At 61.6% G+C, this 16974-nt stretch overlaps 1 protein-coding gene across 3 annotated transcripts; it reads left to right on the top strand.

The window, feature by feature from the left end:
• Nucleotides 1-1512: 1512 nt before the first annotated feature.
• On the top strand, nt 1513-15227 carry CUNH1orf198 (chromosome unknown C1orf198 homolog). Of its 3 annotated transcripts, none has more exons than XM_045581125.1 (4): nt 1513-1873; nt 8128-8178; nt 12114-12494; nt 13681-15227. In XM_045581125.1, exons 1-4 carry the CDS (start codon nt 1568-1570, stop codon nt 13735-13737), a joined length of 795 nt encoding a protein of 264 aa, XP_045437081.1. In that variant the 5' UTR covers nt 1513-1567; the 3' UTR covers nt 13738-15227. The 3 variants fall into 3 exon arrangements, with proteins under 3 accessions (XP_045437081.1, XP_045437082.1, XP_036292244.1); XM_036436351.2 differs by having other exon boundaries at nt 1514-1873; nt 12075-12494; XM_045581126.1 differs by lacking the exon at nt 8128-8178 and having other exon boundaries at nt 12075-12494.
• The last annotated feature ends 1747 nt before the right edge of the window (nt 15228-16974 follow it).

The following is a 16974-nucleotide window of genomic DNA, read 5'->3' on the forward strand; positions in this document are numbered from 1 at the left end:
GTGGCAGCCACTCTAAAAACCAGAGGCCGCCCCCAGTTTCTGATAGCAGCGAACATTTCCCATGCGAATTTCAAAGCAAGTGCCAAGATGTCAATGAACTCTGAGGAACACAGGTTTCCATGCTCCCCTCCCTACTAACCAAGGATCCCCAGGAGAAATCAGTGGGGCTCGGGTTAAAGGTACCTGACCTACGTGGCTGCTGAAATCCTATAGTCTTCCCCAAACTGCCATCCAGGCTCTGCCTGGTGGCTGTGCCCAGGATATCATGCTGATGACATTGTTGATAACAGCAATCTTGTATGATAGAGCCGGCCACATTCACGACATTCTAAAAATATTTTCTGGGCCAGACTGTGGTAAGGCCATCTCGAATTCAAAACAGAACTTTGGCCCTGGCTGATGTGGCTCAGTGGGTAGAGCGTCAGCCTGCAGGCTGAAGGGTCCCAGCTCCTCTCACCGGGACAAGGGCCCAGTGTCCTGGGCTCAGAGGAAAGCAGAAGAACTGGCTGGTGTGGCTCAGTGGTGAGCATGGACCTATGGACCAGGAGGCCACGGTCCCATGGTCAAGGGCACAGGCCCCGGTGGTTTCAGGTCCCCAGAGTGGGGGGAGCAGGAGGCAGCTGATCCATGGTTCCCTCTCATCATGGATGTTTCCATCTTTATCCCTCTCCCTTCCTCTCTGAAATCAATTTTAAAAATCTTTAAAAACACCGAAGCCGGTTTGGCTCAGTGGATAGAGCGTTGGCCTGTGGATTGAGGGGTCCTGGGTTCGATTCCGGTCAAGGGCATGTGCCTTGGTTGCGGGCACATCCCCAATGGGGGGGTGCAGGAGGCAGCTGATCAATGCTTCTCTCTCAATGACATTTCTAGCTCTCCCTCTCCCTTCCTCTCTCTAAAAAATAACATATATCTTTAAAAAAATAAAAATATATATTTAAAAAATATTAAGACTCTTTAAAAACAGAAGCAGAAGACGCTCATCGGGGCAGGGACGGGGAGGAACAGGCGGTGGCGGGTACATTTCTGGGCGGAAAAGTTTCCTTTGTCAAACAGTGGCCACGTGGCGCCATGGCGGCTCCGCGGGCCGCGGGGCCGGACTCGGACCAGGGGGCGCGCCGCCAGCGGCCTCGGGAGCTGGCCTGGGGGGGGCATCCCGGAGGGCGGACCCGGACCCCGGGCCACCCAGGACCTGCGGGACGTCATTGGGACAAACACGGAGGCGGGGGGCGGGGTTCCGGGGGCGGAGATAAGGCGGACGGGATCCTAGGGGGTTAGGGGTGCGGAGGACAGACTGGGGGGGGGGCGTGGGGGCGGGGCTTCTGGGCGGAAGGGCGCGCGGGGAGGGGCGGGGGCTCCGGGCGGGGCGGGGAGGAGGGCGCACGGGGCGGGGGGGAGGGGCGCGGGCAGGGAGGAGGGCGCACGGGGAGGGCGCGGGGCGGGGAGGAGGGGCTCCGGGCGGGGAGGAGGGCGCACGGGGAGGGGCGCGGGCGGGGAGGAGGGGCTCCGGGCGGGGAGGAGGGCGCACGGGGAGGGGCGCGGGCGGGGCGGGGCGGCGGCGCGGCGGGGCATGGCGTCCATGGCGGCGGCGATCGCGGCCTCGCGCTCGGTCGTCATGAGCGGGAACCGGCCGCTGGACGAGCGCGAGCGGCAGCGCCTGTCGTACCTGGCCTCGCTGAGCCCCATGGCGCGCAAGATCCTGCAGGACAAGGAGCGCGTCCGCCAGCGCTACGGGCCCGAGTGGGCGCGCCTGCCGCCCGCGCAGCAGGACGCGATCATCGACCGCTGCCTGGTGGGGCCGCCCGCGCCCGGCGCCCCCGAGCCGCCCGGCCCGCGCGCGCCGCCCGGCCAGAAGCTGGTGCGCTTCGGCGACGAGGTAGGCGCCGGGCCGGGCCGGGCCGGGCCGGACCGGAACCGGGGAACCGGGACCGGGACCCTCCCCGCCCCGCGCCCCTGCCCGGCCAGGATGGGGGGCGGGGCGGGGAGGGAAAGGGGGCGCCTCCCCGCGCGGAGCCGCCCCGGGATGGAGGGAGAGGGCGGTCCGGGAGCCGAGGGTCGGCGTGGGGGGCTCCGCGGAGTTTGGGGGGCTCCCGGGAGTTTGGGGGGCTCCCCGGAATTTAGGGGGCTCCCCTGAGTTTGGGGGGCTCCCCAGAGCAGGAGGAGGTCTCCAAAGACACCCCCCCCGCCCACCGCGGGGCCGTTGTTCGAAGCGGACACAGCGGGGGGGGGGGGTCCGAGCCGGACCAGCGGTTCCGATCCGCGCGCCCCCGCAGGGCAGACCCGCCCCCCGCCCCCGGGGGGCGCCCCGAAAGCTCCCGAGCCTGCGGGCGCCCGGCGAGGGGCCCCTGGAACCGCTGCGCACGATCAGGGGCGGGAGCGGCGCCCTCGGAGATAAGGGGGTGTCCCCGCGGGAGCTGGGCTTTGGGGGTGAGCGCGGCGGCCTGTGTCCCCCGGGAACACGGAGGGGCGCGCCCGCGGGACTCGGTCCGTTTCTAAGGGGGTGGCCGGGCCCCGGGGGGGGGGGGGCCTGGGGACTGAGGGGGACACGGACTCTGCGAGGAAAACTTGGGGCGCCCCACACCCCGTCCTGCGCTGCCCAGAAGCCTGTTTTTTGTTTTGTTTTGTTTTGTTTTCATTTTTTCTTGGAAATTTGTGGACCTGAAGCCTGCCTGCTGCCCTTAGGCTTAGCATGGGGATTTTTTTTGGGGGGGGAGGAAGGGCTTTGAAACTCAACTTTTGCCAGACAGAACGAGGGGTGTAAAAAGGAAGTCCCCACGGGCTGGTGGCCAGGGCTGGGGGTGCCAGTGGCCAAGGCTGGGGTTGCCAGTGGCGAACCCGGACCAGAAAAGCCTAATTTGCAAATTATCGGGGTGCCAGGGAGCAGGAGGAGGAGGCGCCTGGCTGGGGGGAGATTTTCCAAGGAAGCTGTGGGCTGTGGGAGGGGTTGGAGCTGGGAAGGCGGTTTGCATCCGAGCCCCAGGCCTGGGGCTGCGGAGACGTTTGTGAACAAAAGGTCTGAGCTCCTGAGCCCACGCCGATGCCCGGGACACGGACACGGGGTGGACGGAAATGGGCGGCCGATGGGGATTCATTCTGAGAGCGTCCCAGCGTCTGTCTCTCTCACCGCGGAGGTTTCTGCCTCCCCCTCTCCCTTCCTCTCTGACGTCAATAAACATATCGTTAAAAATAAATAAAGAAGTAAAAATGCATTCCTCTGGAGCTGGCAAAAGGCTGGCACCAGCTCAGGGGCTCCGTGGTTGAGCATCGACTTAGGAACCAGGAGGTCCAGGCGGTTCGATTCCTGGTCTGGCCACGTGCCCCGGGGTTGCGGGCCCCATGCCCAGGGTGGGGCGTGCAGGAGGCAGCGGATCCGCGATGCTCTCTCATCACGGATATTTCTGTCTCTCTGCCCCTCTCCCATCCTCTCTGGAATCAATAAAAATATATTTACGGGGTGGGGGGGAAAGAGTCTACATTAGACGTGAACTTCTGGACGCTTCGCCAGGAAAAAGAGGGTGGGGTCGGCCGGAGGGATGACAGTAAAGGTCGAAAATGAGACCTTTTCAGAGCGAAAGAATGCATCTCCCTCTCGATGTCCATTGCAGGGTCTGTGCTCAGAGGAGGCCGGAGGGGGTGGGGGAGGGGGGAAGTGCCGGCCGCTCCTCTGGAAAAGAAGTAAAAGCGAGAGGAAGTCAGCCTGTAAGTACTGTACTTACAGTAATGCTGGCCAGTGCCAGGCCAGCGTGGCTCAGGGGTGGAGCGTTGACCTGTGATGAACCAGGGCGTCACGGTTCGACTCCCGCTCTGGGCACAGGCCCAGGTTGGGCTGGATCCCCAGGGTGGGGTGTGCAGGAGGCTGCCGATCCGTGATTCTCTTTCATCAATGATATTTCTTTCTCTTATTCTCTCCCTTCCTCTCTGAAATTAATAAAAAATATTAAAAACAAAACAAAACACACACACACACACACACACACACAAAAAAAACACACCCAAATGTTGGTGAGTGACTGTCAGTTTCCCTTAGTTTGGGGTCTGGCTAAGAATATCCACAGGGCCTAACCGGTGTGGCTCAGTGGACAGAGCGTCGGCCTGCGGACTGAAATATCCCAGGTTTGATTCCAGTCAAGGGCATGTACCTTGGTAGCGGGCACATCCCCAGAAGGGGCTGTGCAGGAGGCAACTGATCGATGTTTCTCTCTCATCGATATTTCTAGCTCTCTATCCCTCCCCCTTCCTCTCTGTAAAAAAATCAATAAAATATATATATTTAAAAATATACCCACAGGCCTGCTCACCATCACAAAGCCGCGCCAGACAAGGGCCCAGGGTCCCTGATGAGGATGCTGTGGCCACGGTCACTCAGGACTGTCCTTCCTGGACCCGGTGCCAGGCTGAGCCCTTTGTGCGTGTGCACATCCATGTGATTTCAAAACAAGCTGGTACGGCCCTCCCCGCGGGCGCTTCCAGACCAAACCGGCCCTGCGTGTCCGTCCGCCTTGGGCTGTCCCGGACGGGCCGGGAGCAGGCGGCCGAGGCCCTGCCCCGCTCAGCACAGACACAGACACAGACACGTCTTTCTGCCTGCGCTGGCCGTGGTTTCGGGGCACCATGGAATTTAAAATGCATCCCTTAGCCCAGCCGGAGTGGCTCAGGAGTTGAGCTGTGACCGATGCTCCAGGAGGGCACAGGCCCGGGTTGTGGGCTCCATCCTTTGAGTGGGGTGGACAGGAGCTCCTGCAGCTGGTCCGTGATTCTCTCTCATCATGGACGTTTCTCTCTCTCTCCCCCTCTCCCTTCCTCTCTGACATCCATAAAAATATATTTAAAAATAAGTAAGTCGATAAAAATGCATCCCCTGGAGCTGGCGAAAGGTTGGCATCAGAGTGGGGACGGCGGTCTAGTGTCCAGGAGGAGGGCCGTTGGTTAATGAGGAGAGAGAAGCATGGACCGGCCGCCTCCTGCACTCCCCAGCCTGGAGATGGAGCCCGCAACCCGGGCTTGTGCCCTGACCGGGAATCGAACTGTGACCTCCTGGTTCACGGGTCATCACTCATCCCCTGAGCCACACGCTGGCTGGGCCCCAAGGCAGCGTTTTAAATGAGAGGAGGGGGAGAGAGAGAAAGAGAGAAACATCGGTGTGAGAGAGACATGGATCGGTTGCACCCTGCTCAAGCCCCGCCCCTGAGCCCTGGATCGAACCTGCAACCCAGGTGCTTGCCCTCGGCCGGCCGGGAATCAAACCGTGACCCTTCCGTCCGGGGCAGCCGCTCTAACCACTGAGCCAAACCAGCCAGGGCAGCCTTTGGCAGAAAATGCAAAAGGGAAATCTGAGAGTTGCTTTTCAGCATCCCGGACATGCTTAGTTTTTTGTTGTTTTGTTTTGTTTTGTTTTTTAAGAATGTGGATGTGTCATTATGGTCCCCACCGCATTCGCCTGGCAGAGCTGTGGGTTTTTTAGAAAAGATGACAGGGTGGTGTGGCTCTGGGGCCCTGCCCTGCTGGCGTCCTGGGCCCTGGCACAAGCTGAGGACGTGGCCACGAGTCCAGAGCCAGGGGCACAAGCTGCCCTGCAGATGGCGGGGGGGGGGGGCAGAGGGGGGGTAATCGGGGGGTTCCTCTACCCAGGGCAGCACCTGGCAGGTACCCTGCCCCGGGGGCTCCTGGGAGAAAAGCTGGTGACCCAGCTGTGCCCTGGGAGGGAGCCGAGGCTGGCTCCCGGGGAACAGGTTTGGGGAGAAATGGAACGGCTGGTTCCGGTCAGGCAGGGAGGGGACGGCTGAGACCACGTGGCTGGCCTGGAGTCCCCATTTGACTGGCAGGAGTCACTTGTACACTCTGAGCAAGAGATTCCCTCAGAACCAGGCGAAATAGCATTTTATTTTTTAAAATATATTTTATTAATTTTTTTCAGAGAGGAAAGGAGAGGGATAGAGTCAGAAACATCGATGAGAGAGAATCATCCATCAGCTGCCTCTTGCACACCCCCCATGGGGATGTGCCCGCAACCAAAGTACGTGCCCTTGACCGGAATCGAACCCGGGACCTTTCAGTCCTCAGGCCGAAGCTCTATCCACTGAGCCAAACCGGTTTCGGCAAGAAAATTTCTAAAAAATCATAGCCAGTCAGCCCTAGCCGGATTGGCTCAGTGGACAGAGCGTCGGCCTTCGGACTGAAGGGTCCCGGGTTCGATTCCCGTCAAGGGCACAGGCCCGGGTTGCGGGCTCGGTCCCCAGTAGCAGGGCGTGCAGGAGGCAGCCGCCTGATGACTCTCTCTCCTCACAGATGCTTCTCTCTCTCTCTCTCCCTGTCCCCTTCCCCTCTGAAATCGATAAAACCATATTTCAAAACAAATCACAGCCAGTGATAGAGTTACTCGCAACCAAATAATCTCGAAAGCGAAATACCCAGATCCTTCAGACATCGAGTCGCAGAAATGACATTTCGTGTGGGGTGTGGAGCGTTGGCTGCAGGGAGGAGTGTTTGGGGGGTGGGCAGGGTAGCCCCATCCAGGCCCCCGGTGACACCCTGAATCAGGGCCGTGGGGGGGGGGCCCATCCCCCACTGCCTGGGTGTCCGCTCCGGCCGCTGCCCGGGGCCGGAGGGCTGACATCAGTCAGAGCCCCGGCCGCATTTTTGTGCGGAGTGTTTATTTTTGTCCGGCTCGCTGTCGTTTCTCTATGAGCTCAGAATGGCAGCCATCTCCGGAATGTGCCCCTTGACTCGGTTTCTTGCGGGAGCAAACAGCAGGCTATCCGGCTTGACACCAAATTGGGGAGAAATCGCGGCGAGACGCCCTCCCCGGCTGACCCCCGCCGGCCTCTCGGAGCCCCAGGCCCAGGGTTTGTTTGGTGCTGAGCGCCCCGGACTCATTCCCCCGGGACCGGACGGCTGAGGGGTCCCGGCCGCCTGTCCCGACCGGAGCCGGTTCAGCGGGGGGATGAGAGCTGCATGGCTGATGTTTAGGAGGGAGAACATATCCCACGGGGAGGGATTGATATTTTTTACAGAGAGGAAGGGAGAGGGACAGAGAGTTAGAAACACCGATGAGAGAGAAACATCCATCAGCTGCCTCCTGCACACCCCCCACAGGGGATGTGCCCGCAACCAAGGCACATGCCCTGGACGGGAATCGAACCCGGGACCCTTCAGTCCGCAGGCCGACGCTCTACCCACTGAGCCACACCGGTTCCGGCCAACAAGGTCCTGCTGGTTCCATGGTTTCTGAGATCTTAGCACTGTAGGATCTTCAGGTCACGTGGCCCAACTGCACTCCCCCCCACCCCCCGCATCCTTCTGTCCCCCTCACCCCCACCCCCACCCCTACCCACCCGCAGGGGGACGGGCCGCGGGCGCCTGCAGCTGCAGGCTGGCTGACCGGCATTCCTCCCAGCAGCCTGTGGCCTTTTGAGGAGGGAAGGCGTTTGTAAGTGGAAATAACTCGGGTTTAACGTACGTTCATCCACCCACGCTCCCTCTTCGTTTTTATTATTTTTACGAACTTTGTTATAAATATATTTCTATTGATGTCAGCGAGGAAGGGAGAGGGGAAGAGAAACATCCATGAGGAGAGAGAATCCTGGATCGGCCGCCTCCTGCACGCCCCCCATTAGGGATGGAGCCCGCCACCTGGGCCTGAGCATCGACCTATGAACCAGGCGGTCAGGGTTCGATTCCCGGTCAGGGCACAGGCCCGGGCTGCAGGGGGGGGCGTCCGTGATTCTCTCTCCTCGTGGGTGTTTCTCTCTCTCTTTGATGTTTCTCTCTCTCTCATCGATGTTTCTCTCTCATCGATGTTTCTCTCTCTCTTTGATGTTTCTCTCTCTCTGATGTTTCTCTCTCTCTCAGATGTTTCTCTCTCTTTGATGTTTCTCTCTCTCATCGATGTTCCTCTCCCTTCCTCTCTGACATCGGTAAAGAGCACACGAGAAAAGAAATCGGACCCGGGTAGGAGCTGGCACAGACAGGACGCCCCTGGCACGGGGAACGGCGGGTGGGGTGGCTGGGAGGCCGCGGCCCGTACCGCGTGGGCCCCTGAGCGCGCACAGTGGGTCCGCGGCCCCGGCCGACGGCTGCCGGGGGAGGCGATGGGGCTCGGGGCTCAGGTGGCTTCTTGAACTTTCCTTTCAGGACATAACGTGGCAGGACGAGCACTCGGCCCCCTTCTCCTGGGAGACGCGGGTGAGTCGGATGGAGCCTGGGTTTTCGTGTGTGTGTGTGTGTGTGTGTGTGTGTGTGTGTGTGTGTGATGAGCTGGAGGGGAGGAGGAGGAGAGGGGGGAGGAAGGGGGAGGGCTGGGGAGGCGTTAGCCCCCCACAGGCGCTTGCTCTGTGGGGCAGAGCTGTGATTGGAGCTTCAGTGACCAGAGGGAATCAGGGACCGGCTGCCTCCTGCACGCCCCACACTGGGGATCCAGCCTGCAACCCGGGCCTGTGCCCTGAGCGGGAATCGAACCCTGACCTCCTGGATCCTAGGTCAGCCCTCCCCCCTGGAGGTGATGCCAGCCAGGCCCGTTTGGTCTGCTTTTCACCTGGATGAGGACTAGAGGCTCCGGTTCTGACTTCTCCGTTGGAGAGGGAGGCTGGGAGGGGGCTGGGAGGGGGGCTCAGCAGCAGGCTGCGGGGCCCAGCCGGGGTGGGGGCAGTCAGACCAGTGTCCTCCCACTCCTGTCAGCCTGGCAGGCGAGCGAGTGGGGGCAGGAGGGTGCCCCTGGGACCGGTGGATGCCTCTCTCAGGCTCCTGGTATTTCGAGAGGAAAAACCCAGCGGGTGGAATGCCCCCGGGAGGGGGGAGGGGGAGGGGCTGGAGGATTCTTGGCATTTCCTGCCTCTGGGCTGGTCCCTCACCCGCCCCCCAGCCCCACTGCGCTTTCCATCCCCAAGGCGTCTGGACTTTGCCTTTTAAAAATTATATGTATGTTCTTTATTGATTTCAGAGAAGGGAGAGGGAGAGGGAGAGAGAGAGAGAGAGAGAGAGAGAGAGAGAGAGAGAGAGAGAGAGAGAGAGAGAGAGAGAAGCATCCAGGATGAGAGAGAGTCACAGATCGGCGGCCTCCTGCACGCCGCCCCACACTGGGGATCCAGCCACACCCCGGGCCTGTGTCCTGGACCGGGAATCGAACCCGGACCTCCTGGTTCACAGGTGGACGCTCAGCCGGTGCGAGGGCCCCATTTCCCCCTCTTCTCCGCCCTCCCCCCTCTCGGAGGGACCGTGGAGAGCGTGGGTTTTTTGGGATTTGCTCCAGAAAACTCGTCCGCGCCCCCCTCCCCCCCCACGGCGTCACTGCAGCCGCTGGTCGGCGTCCAGCGCGGCCGAGGCCGCCAAGCCAAACAGTTGGCTCCGGCCGCCCGGCCGCCCGGCCCGGGACCTCGCATTCTTCTCCCTGAGCGGGACACAGAAAGAGGCGCTGGGCCCCGCTGCCGTCTTTCTGCTTTTAGAACGGACGTGGCCGGCTGAGCCGGGCCCCCCGCGGGGTCACTGACACCCTGTCCTGGCCGGACCGATGCCCCCCCCCCCCACACCCCCCCGCACACCCGCCCCGGCCGGCCGGCTCTGCCTTGGCGCCTGGACTCACCCCTCATCTCTCCTCTCACACAGCCAAGGCCAGCCCCGGCCGGTGTGCCTCAGCGGGTAGAGCGCCAGCCTGCAGGCTGAAGGGTCCCGGGTTCAAGTCCAGCCAAGGGCCCGTGCCCGGGCTGCAGGCTCGATTCCCCCAGTGTGGGGGGCGTGCAGGAGGCAGCCGACCCGTGATTCTCTCTCCCGTCTTCTCTGAAATCGATTTAAAATTTTTTTAAAAAGGAGCCCTCACCGGTGTGGCTCAGTGGGTAGAGCGTCGGCCTGCGGACCGAAGGGTCCCGGGTTCGATTCCGGTCAAGGGTGTGGACCTTGGTTGGCGGCACCTCCCCAGTGGGGGGCGTGAAGGAGGCAGCTGATGGATGTTTCTCTCTCATCGGTGTTTCTCACTCTCTATCCCTCTCTCTTCGGGTGCTCTCTCCACGCCGGGAAAACGGATTCTCTTCCCAGAAATGAGAACAGCCCCCCTGGATCTCATGGTCTCTCACCCCGGGGTGCAAAGTGTCCCCCACCAGGGCTGCCCCCTCCTGCCCGCCCGCTGGTCCGTCCCCGGCCCGGGGTCCCGCCTGTCAGAGTCTGCCCAGCGGCGTGACCCTCAGAGGCAGGGCGGAGGGTGGAGGTCACAGCCCCTGGCAGGCCGGGACCTGCGCCTCCGCCTCCGTGGGGGCATGCCGGGGCCCTGAGGCCGAGGGAGACGAGATCTGACAGGAGAAAAGGCCCAAGACCCGTCTCCCTCTCTCCCCCTTCCTCCGGGGCCTTCCCGGCCGGGGAGGCCTCTAAACACGAAAAACAAACCCCTGGATCTGGGGGGCGGTGAGAGGAGAGCGAGCACCCCCATGGTGGGTCAAGGAGGACTGTTTTCCAAGCATATGTTTTTTTTTTATTTCAGAAAGGAGAGGGGAGAGAGGGAGAGAAACATCCGTGATGAGAACCGTGGACCGGCTGCCTCCTGCACGCCCCCCACTGGGGATCAAGCCCGAAACCCAGGCACATGCCCTGGCCGGGAATCGAACCGCGATCTCCTGGTTCAGAGCTTGATGCTCAACCACTGAGCCATGCAGGCCAGGGGCCTGTTCTTTGTTTTGTTTTTTAAATACATTTTATTGATTTTTTTACAGAGAGGGAGAGAGAGCTAGAAACATCGATCAGCTGCCCCCTGCACACCCCCCACTGGGGATGTGCCCGCAACCAAGGCACATGCCCCTGACCGTAATCGAACCCGGGACCCTTGAATCCGCAGGCCGACGATCTATCTACTGAGCCACACGGGTTTCGGCAAGGGGGACGTTTTTAAGAGGAGATTGTAGTCCTTATTTGCAGGATAAAAAACACCATCTGCCTGGGGTTGAGGACTTACGGGTTCTTAATCTCTTAAGCTCTTGTTTTCCTCCATCTTCCTCCCAAAGCGCCCAGACCTGGTCAGCCTCACAGACCTCTCTGCTCGCCAGGGGGCGCCCCCCGCCCCCCGCCCCCCGGGAGGAGCGGGGACTGGTCTCCGGGTGCCCCCGGGGCTGAGGGGCCGGGGGAGCAGGTCTGTCCCGCTGGAGGAGGTCACACCCAGCCCAGTGCTGCCAGCGTGCCCCTTCCACCCGCCCCAGGCAGACCGGGCCCCTGCCTGAGCCTCTGGGCCGGTCCCCTCCCCTCCCCTCCCCTCCACGCAGGCAAACAGCCTGGCTTTCCCGAGGCTTCTCCGCAGGGATCCCCGTGGGAGGCACTGCTGCTCCCAAAAAAGGCCTCACTGTCCTCCTCACCCTGCAATTTCCACATCAGAGTCGGCTCTGTTTTTTTGTTGTTGTTTTGTAGTTTTTTGTTTTTTGAGCCGTTTGCTTATTTAAAGAAACCATCCTCTCTGTGTCTCTTCTGCCCGGAGCTTGGAAGACGCCGGGAGCAGGTGGCTGACTCAGAAACAGGCTTTAGCCCCGGCGGGCGTGGCCTCGGGCTGAGCGCTGACCTGTGAGCCAGGAGGTCCGGGTTCGATGCCCGGTCAGGGCACAGGCCCGGGTGGCGGGCTCCATCCCCAGGGTGGGGCGTGCAGGAGGCAGCCGGTCCACGACTCTCTCTCATCGTGGATGTTTCTATCTCTCTCTCTCTCCTCCCTTCCTCTCTGATATATTTTAAAGAGAGAGAGAGAGAGCCAAACCGGTTTCAGTGGATAGACTGTCAGCCTGCGGACTGAAAGGTCCCGGGTTCGATTCCGGCCAGGGGCATGGACCTTGGTTGCGGGCACATCCCCAGTGTGGGGTGTGCAGGAGGCAGCTGGTCCATGTTTCTCTCTCATTGATGTTTCTAGCTCTCTGTCCTCTCCCTTCCTCTCTGTAAAAAAGGAATAAAATATATTTTTTTTAAAAGAGAGAGAGAGAGAGAGAGAGAGAGAGAGAGAGAGAGAGAGAGAGAGATGCAGAAAATGGACACAGAGCTTGGTTCTCGCTGGGGCTGGGGCTGGGCTGTGTGGTCGGCGGGTTCTAAGGGCCCTCTCTGTTCTCTCCCCCACCCGCGCCCGGCAGAGCCAGATGGAGTTCAGCATCTCCTCCTTGTCCATCCAGGAGCCGAGCGGGGAGCCCCGCCCGCTGGCCCCCCGGCCGGCCCCGGGGGCCAAGTCCTGCGGCCCGGACGAGGAGGCCGCCTTCTGGAAGGTCAACGCCGAGCGGGCCCGCGGGGGGGGCCCCGAGGCCGAGTTCCCCTCGCTCACCCCGAGCCAGATCAAGTCCATGGAGAAGGGCGAGAAGGTGCTGCCGGCCGGCTGCAGGCCGGAGCCCGCCCCGAGGGACCGGGAGGCCCCGGGGCCGGTCCAGGCCGGCTGCCCCGGGGCGTCCGGGGAGGGCCCCCCCCCGGAGCCCGGGGCCAAGCCGCCGGCCCCCGAGGCCGGCCCGACGGACGGGGAGACGGCGACGGACGAGCTGTTCCCCGAACCCGGCGCTGCCCAGGTGGGTGGTGGTCTCGCTGCTGGGGGGGGTGGGGGGTCCCTCCTCTGGGGGGGACGTGGGAGTTCCCCCCTCGGGGATGCTGTGATCCTGAGACATACCTGATGGAGGTCCTGCTTTCATTTGTGTGTTTTTTAAATGTATTTTATTGATTTTTTATAGAGAGGAAGGGGGAGAGACAGAGAGCGAGAAACATCGATCAGCTGCCTCCCCCATCACACCCCCCCCCCCCCACACACACACACACACAGGGGATCAAACCCACAACCTGGGCCTGTGCCCTGACCGGGGAGCGAACCGTGACCTCCTGGTTCATAGGTCAGTGCTCAACCACGGAGCCATGCTGGCTGCCTCCCAGTACTTTTTATTCTTTCAGCTTTGCAAGTGTGTGTGTGTGTGTGTGTTCATGTGTGTATGTGTTCATATGTGTGTGTGTTCCCGTGCGCGTGTGGTGTACGTGTGTGTGTGTGATGTGTGTGTATGGTGCATGTGCGTGTGTGCACGTGTGTGTTCATGTGCATGTGTGTTCATGTGTGTGTGGGGTGTGTGTGTGTTCATGTGTGTGTGTGTTGTGTGGGTGTGGTGTGTGTGGTGTGGTGTGTGGTGTGTGGGGGTGTGTGGTATGTGGTGTGTGTGGTGTATGTGCGTGTGCATGTGTGTGTGGTGTGTGGGTGTGTGTGCCTGTGATGTGCGTGTGTTACATCAGGAAGACTATTTGTCGCCTGTTCTCTTACTCCGTGGTGACGACGTGTGCACATGCCTGTCTTTGCTGTGTCGGTTGGTCTAGCAGCTGCTCACAGGCATTTCTGGGGACAGAGAGGAGAGTGTGGATTCGGGAGGAGAGTGTAGCTAGCATTGAATTTGATTTTTTTTTTTTAAATTTTTATTGTTGATCGTATACAGATATCTCGCCTCCCCCCCCTGTTCCCCCTCTCCTAGCTCCTCCCCCCTGTCCTCACCACCCCATTGCCCATGCCCACAGGCTGTGCCTGGAGGTACACACGTCCCCCCAACCCCACCTCGAGGCAGGTCGGTCGCCTTGCGCCTGACCTTAGAACGTTCCGGGGGGCCTGGCCCGCGGGAGCGGCTCCCTCATTTGGGTCCTTTTAAACGAGACGCTGTTTTCAGGTTAACGCGGCGCTAAAAAAGGGCCTCCTGCTCACGCCAGTTCCCGTCCCTCCCCTCGCAGGTCAGCGGCAGCAATGTCATCCTGAAGACCGGGTTCGACTTCCTGGACAACTGGTAAACCGAGGCAGACACAGGCACACTCGCCCCGCGGAGAGCCGAGGACCCCCGACCCCCCACCACCGTGGGGCGGCCGGCGGCGGAGGGGCCACTTGCCGGGCTCTGGACCCAGTTTTGTTTTGTTTTTTGTTTTGTTTTGTTTTTTAAAATCTTCTGGAAACTAGTCAAGAATCGCCGAGTCCAGATTTCCAGCTCTCCCCCCTTTTTTTGCTAAGACCCGGCGCCTCTGCTGTTTTCCACGATTGGACAAACCCAGGAGTCCCGTTTGGAATGTTCAGAGGCTGCCGGGCATTCCCGTTGGGCGCCCTGTGACTCCAGCGTCTGCCTGTCCCAGCCACAGGGCTTCCCCTCCTCCGAGAAAGGGCTGTCTGTCCACCAGGCACAGAAGTGACAAATCGGCCTCCCTCCGTCCCCGTCTCCTTCACCCCCACCCCCTTCCCCCTCTTCCTCCTGGTGGGTTTCCGTGGATGGGTGACCTCCGGTGACCTTGGGCGGGTGGCCGTTGGCGGTGGCCTCGGCAGGCCGGCTGTGATGGTGGGCAGATCTGTTCCCCACGTGCCCACCCCCCTGCGCCCCCCAGCCCGGCGCCCGGCCGCCCAGGGCTCCCCTCGCCGACCCCACCCTTCGAGACCCCCAGTGTGTTGTGCTCACGGCTCACGGTGGCCTGTCCGGACCCAGCGGTGGTAGGGCTGCCCTTCTGCTTGGCGTTTGCACCGTTTTCCTCCTGGACGTGGTTCTTCGCTGCTTCTGTGGGTGCCCACGTCCCCCCACCCCCACCCCTACACCCCCTGGGAGGGCGGCGCGCAGGGTCCCCGGCTGGGGCTCCTTCACCCCCCCCCTCCCCCCTGGGGCAGGTGCCCCGGGCATCATAGATCCTCACAAGCCCCGAGTCTGCGGGGCCGGAGACCACTGTCGTCATAGGAACCCCGGAGACCTCTGTCGTCATAGCAACAGCATCTCCTGGAGAAGGACCTCGCGGCCCCCCTGATGCTCCAGTGGGGGTGGCTCCCAGGCTACCCCAGGGAGCCGGGCGGCCCCTGCACCTGCCGCCCCCCACCCCACCCCCACTTCCAGCCCAGTGCTGGGTGAACCCCAGGAACCTGAACCCCAGGATTCACCCCAGCGTGATGGACACGCACCTCACTGTGCCCTGCTCACCGACGCCTTAACCCCCGCCCGTCCCGCCAGCCGGCACCTGGGCCCAGCGTCCAAGCCTGTGTTTTTGGGTGTTTTTTTTGTGTGTGTGGGTTTTTTATTTTTGTTTTGTTTTTGTTTTTTTTTTAAAGAAACTTGCCTCTTTGTTCCCCGGGAACAGATCGGAGCCGACTCCCGAATATTTTCTCTGGCTTTGAGGCGAGCCCGTGGCCTGCCAAAGCCGCAGCCCGGCCCCCGGGGGCTCGGCTCCCATCAGCCGCCGCGCATCCCCGAACCTCCCCTGGCCCCCTGGGTCCCGGGTGCGACCCTCCTCCTTCTGCTGACTCTGCCATTTTTTTTAAAAAAGTATATGTTTGTGTTGATTTCAGAGAGAGGAAGGGAGAGGGGGAGAGGGATAGAGACATCAGTGATGAGAGAACCGTGGACCAGCTGCCTCGTGCACGCCCCACCCTGGGGATGGAGCCCACCACCCGGGCCTGGGCCCCGCCCGGGAATCGGACCCTGACCTCCTGGCTCACGGGTCGACGCTCACCACTGAGCCACAGGGGCCGGCCTGGCTGCTGACTGTCTTTATTGCGGCAAACGCAGGTTCTTCCTGTGCCGTGTGGATGTATAATAATTTAGCTAAACAAGGGCAGCGTCTTTCCAGCGAGCTGTGAGCCTGCGGTCCCCCCCGGGAGCGGTGTGGGGAGGGGGTCCAGACCCCGGCTTCCCCCCGGCCCTGTCGGGGCCATCCCGCACTCTCGGGCCCCAGCCTGGGAAGCGGGGACCCTTAAGAACCCCGAGATGTGCAGGCAGGCGTTTGCGTCCCCCCGTGTGGGTAGCAGGGTAGAAAGATCCCTGTCCTGGGACCATCCCCGCGAGGTGATGTCTGTGTCTGTCTGTCTGTCTGTCCAGGGAGATGATGCAAATCTCTCTCCCCCTTTCTCACGGAGCCCCTTTGCGGTCTCCTGGGAAACCCCAGAGGGGTCCCCGAGTCCCCCCGTTGCTCTGCTCCACTTGGAAGGGAACCCGAGAGGGAAGAGCCGAGGCCCAAGGCCTGCACCCCGCCCTGCCTGGGGGGTCCTCGGACCCGCAGCAGCCAGTGTCCCCCCGGGAATCCAGGCCCCGGGCCTCCAAACTGGGGGAGATTAAGCTCTTGTGCTGGCCACATTCCACCACCACCACCACCCCCCACCCCCCCCGGGTATCGGGACGGAGGTTTTAAAATAAGGTGACCAGACGACCCGCTTTTGGGACGCGGGGCAAATGGTTAATCGGGACATCTGGTCACCTTCTTATAAAACCAGGAGTTTCTGTTTATTATTATTATTATTATTTTTTAAATATACACCCTTTTCAGCAGAAGCCTGATGTGTTGGGGTTCACCCCCCAACCCCCCCCCCCCCATGGCCCCCCAAGCCCCGGATTCAGCTTAAGGATCCAGCGTCTTTCTCCAGGTGACTGTCTGGCAGACGCTCCCCGGAAGCCAGCCTCAGGCCTGAGTCTGCTCCCCCCCCCCCCCCGTGACCTCTGCCTTCCTGGTCTGTCCCCCCAAACTCCGGATCCGGGCGTGCCGCCCCATGTGGGGGGTCTCGGGGTGGCGCCTCCTTTTCTTAGATCCTCTCCTCCTTTGATACACAGTTTTCCAAGACGAACGTTCTTACCGACTCCTTGTAAGCGGCGGTCTTTTCTATGAATAGCCTTTAATAAATCCATTTCACAGAGTTCCGAGCTGTCTGTGGGGGCCCCTGAGGGGGCACGGGGGGAGTGGGGGCCTGTGAGGACGCATCTGGTTCCCCGAAGCCCCCGACTGGAGACCCACCCGTCCATGGGTCTGTGTATCCAGATGAAGGTGCGGGAGGGCGCGCAAACCACTGAGCCACGCCGGCCAGGCCTGGCTGCAGGTCCTCACGCAGATGGAGGGCTTGTCCAAATGCAGCCTGAGCAATGTGACTCTGAGGGCACGTGGGGGTTGTTCCTTTGGGGGGGGGGCAGGTATAGGGGGGCTGTGGCTCTGAGGGAGCTGGGATTGGGGCGGGGGGGGGGGGGAGGGAGACACTCCTGAGTCAGACTTGTAGTTCTCTGCACGTGGTAGCGAGCA

Source organism: Pipistrellus kuhlii, unplaced genomic scaffold (genome assembly GCF_014108245.1).
Source record: "Pipistrellus kuhlii isolate mPipKuh1 unplaced genomic scaffold, mPipKuh1.p scaffold_m20_p_135, whole genome shotgun sequence".
Classification (NCBI taxonomy): domain Eukaryota; kingdom Metazoa; phylum Chordata; class Mammalia; order Chiroptera; family Vespertilionidae; genus Pipistrellus; species Pipistrellus kuhlii.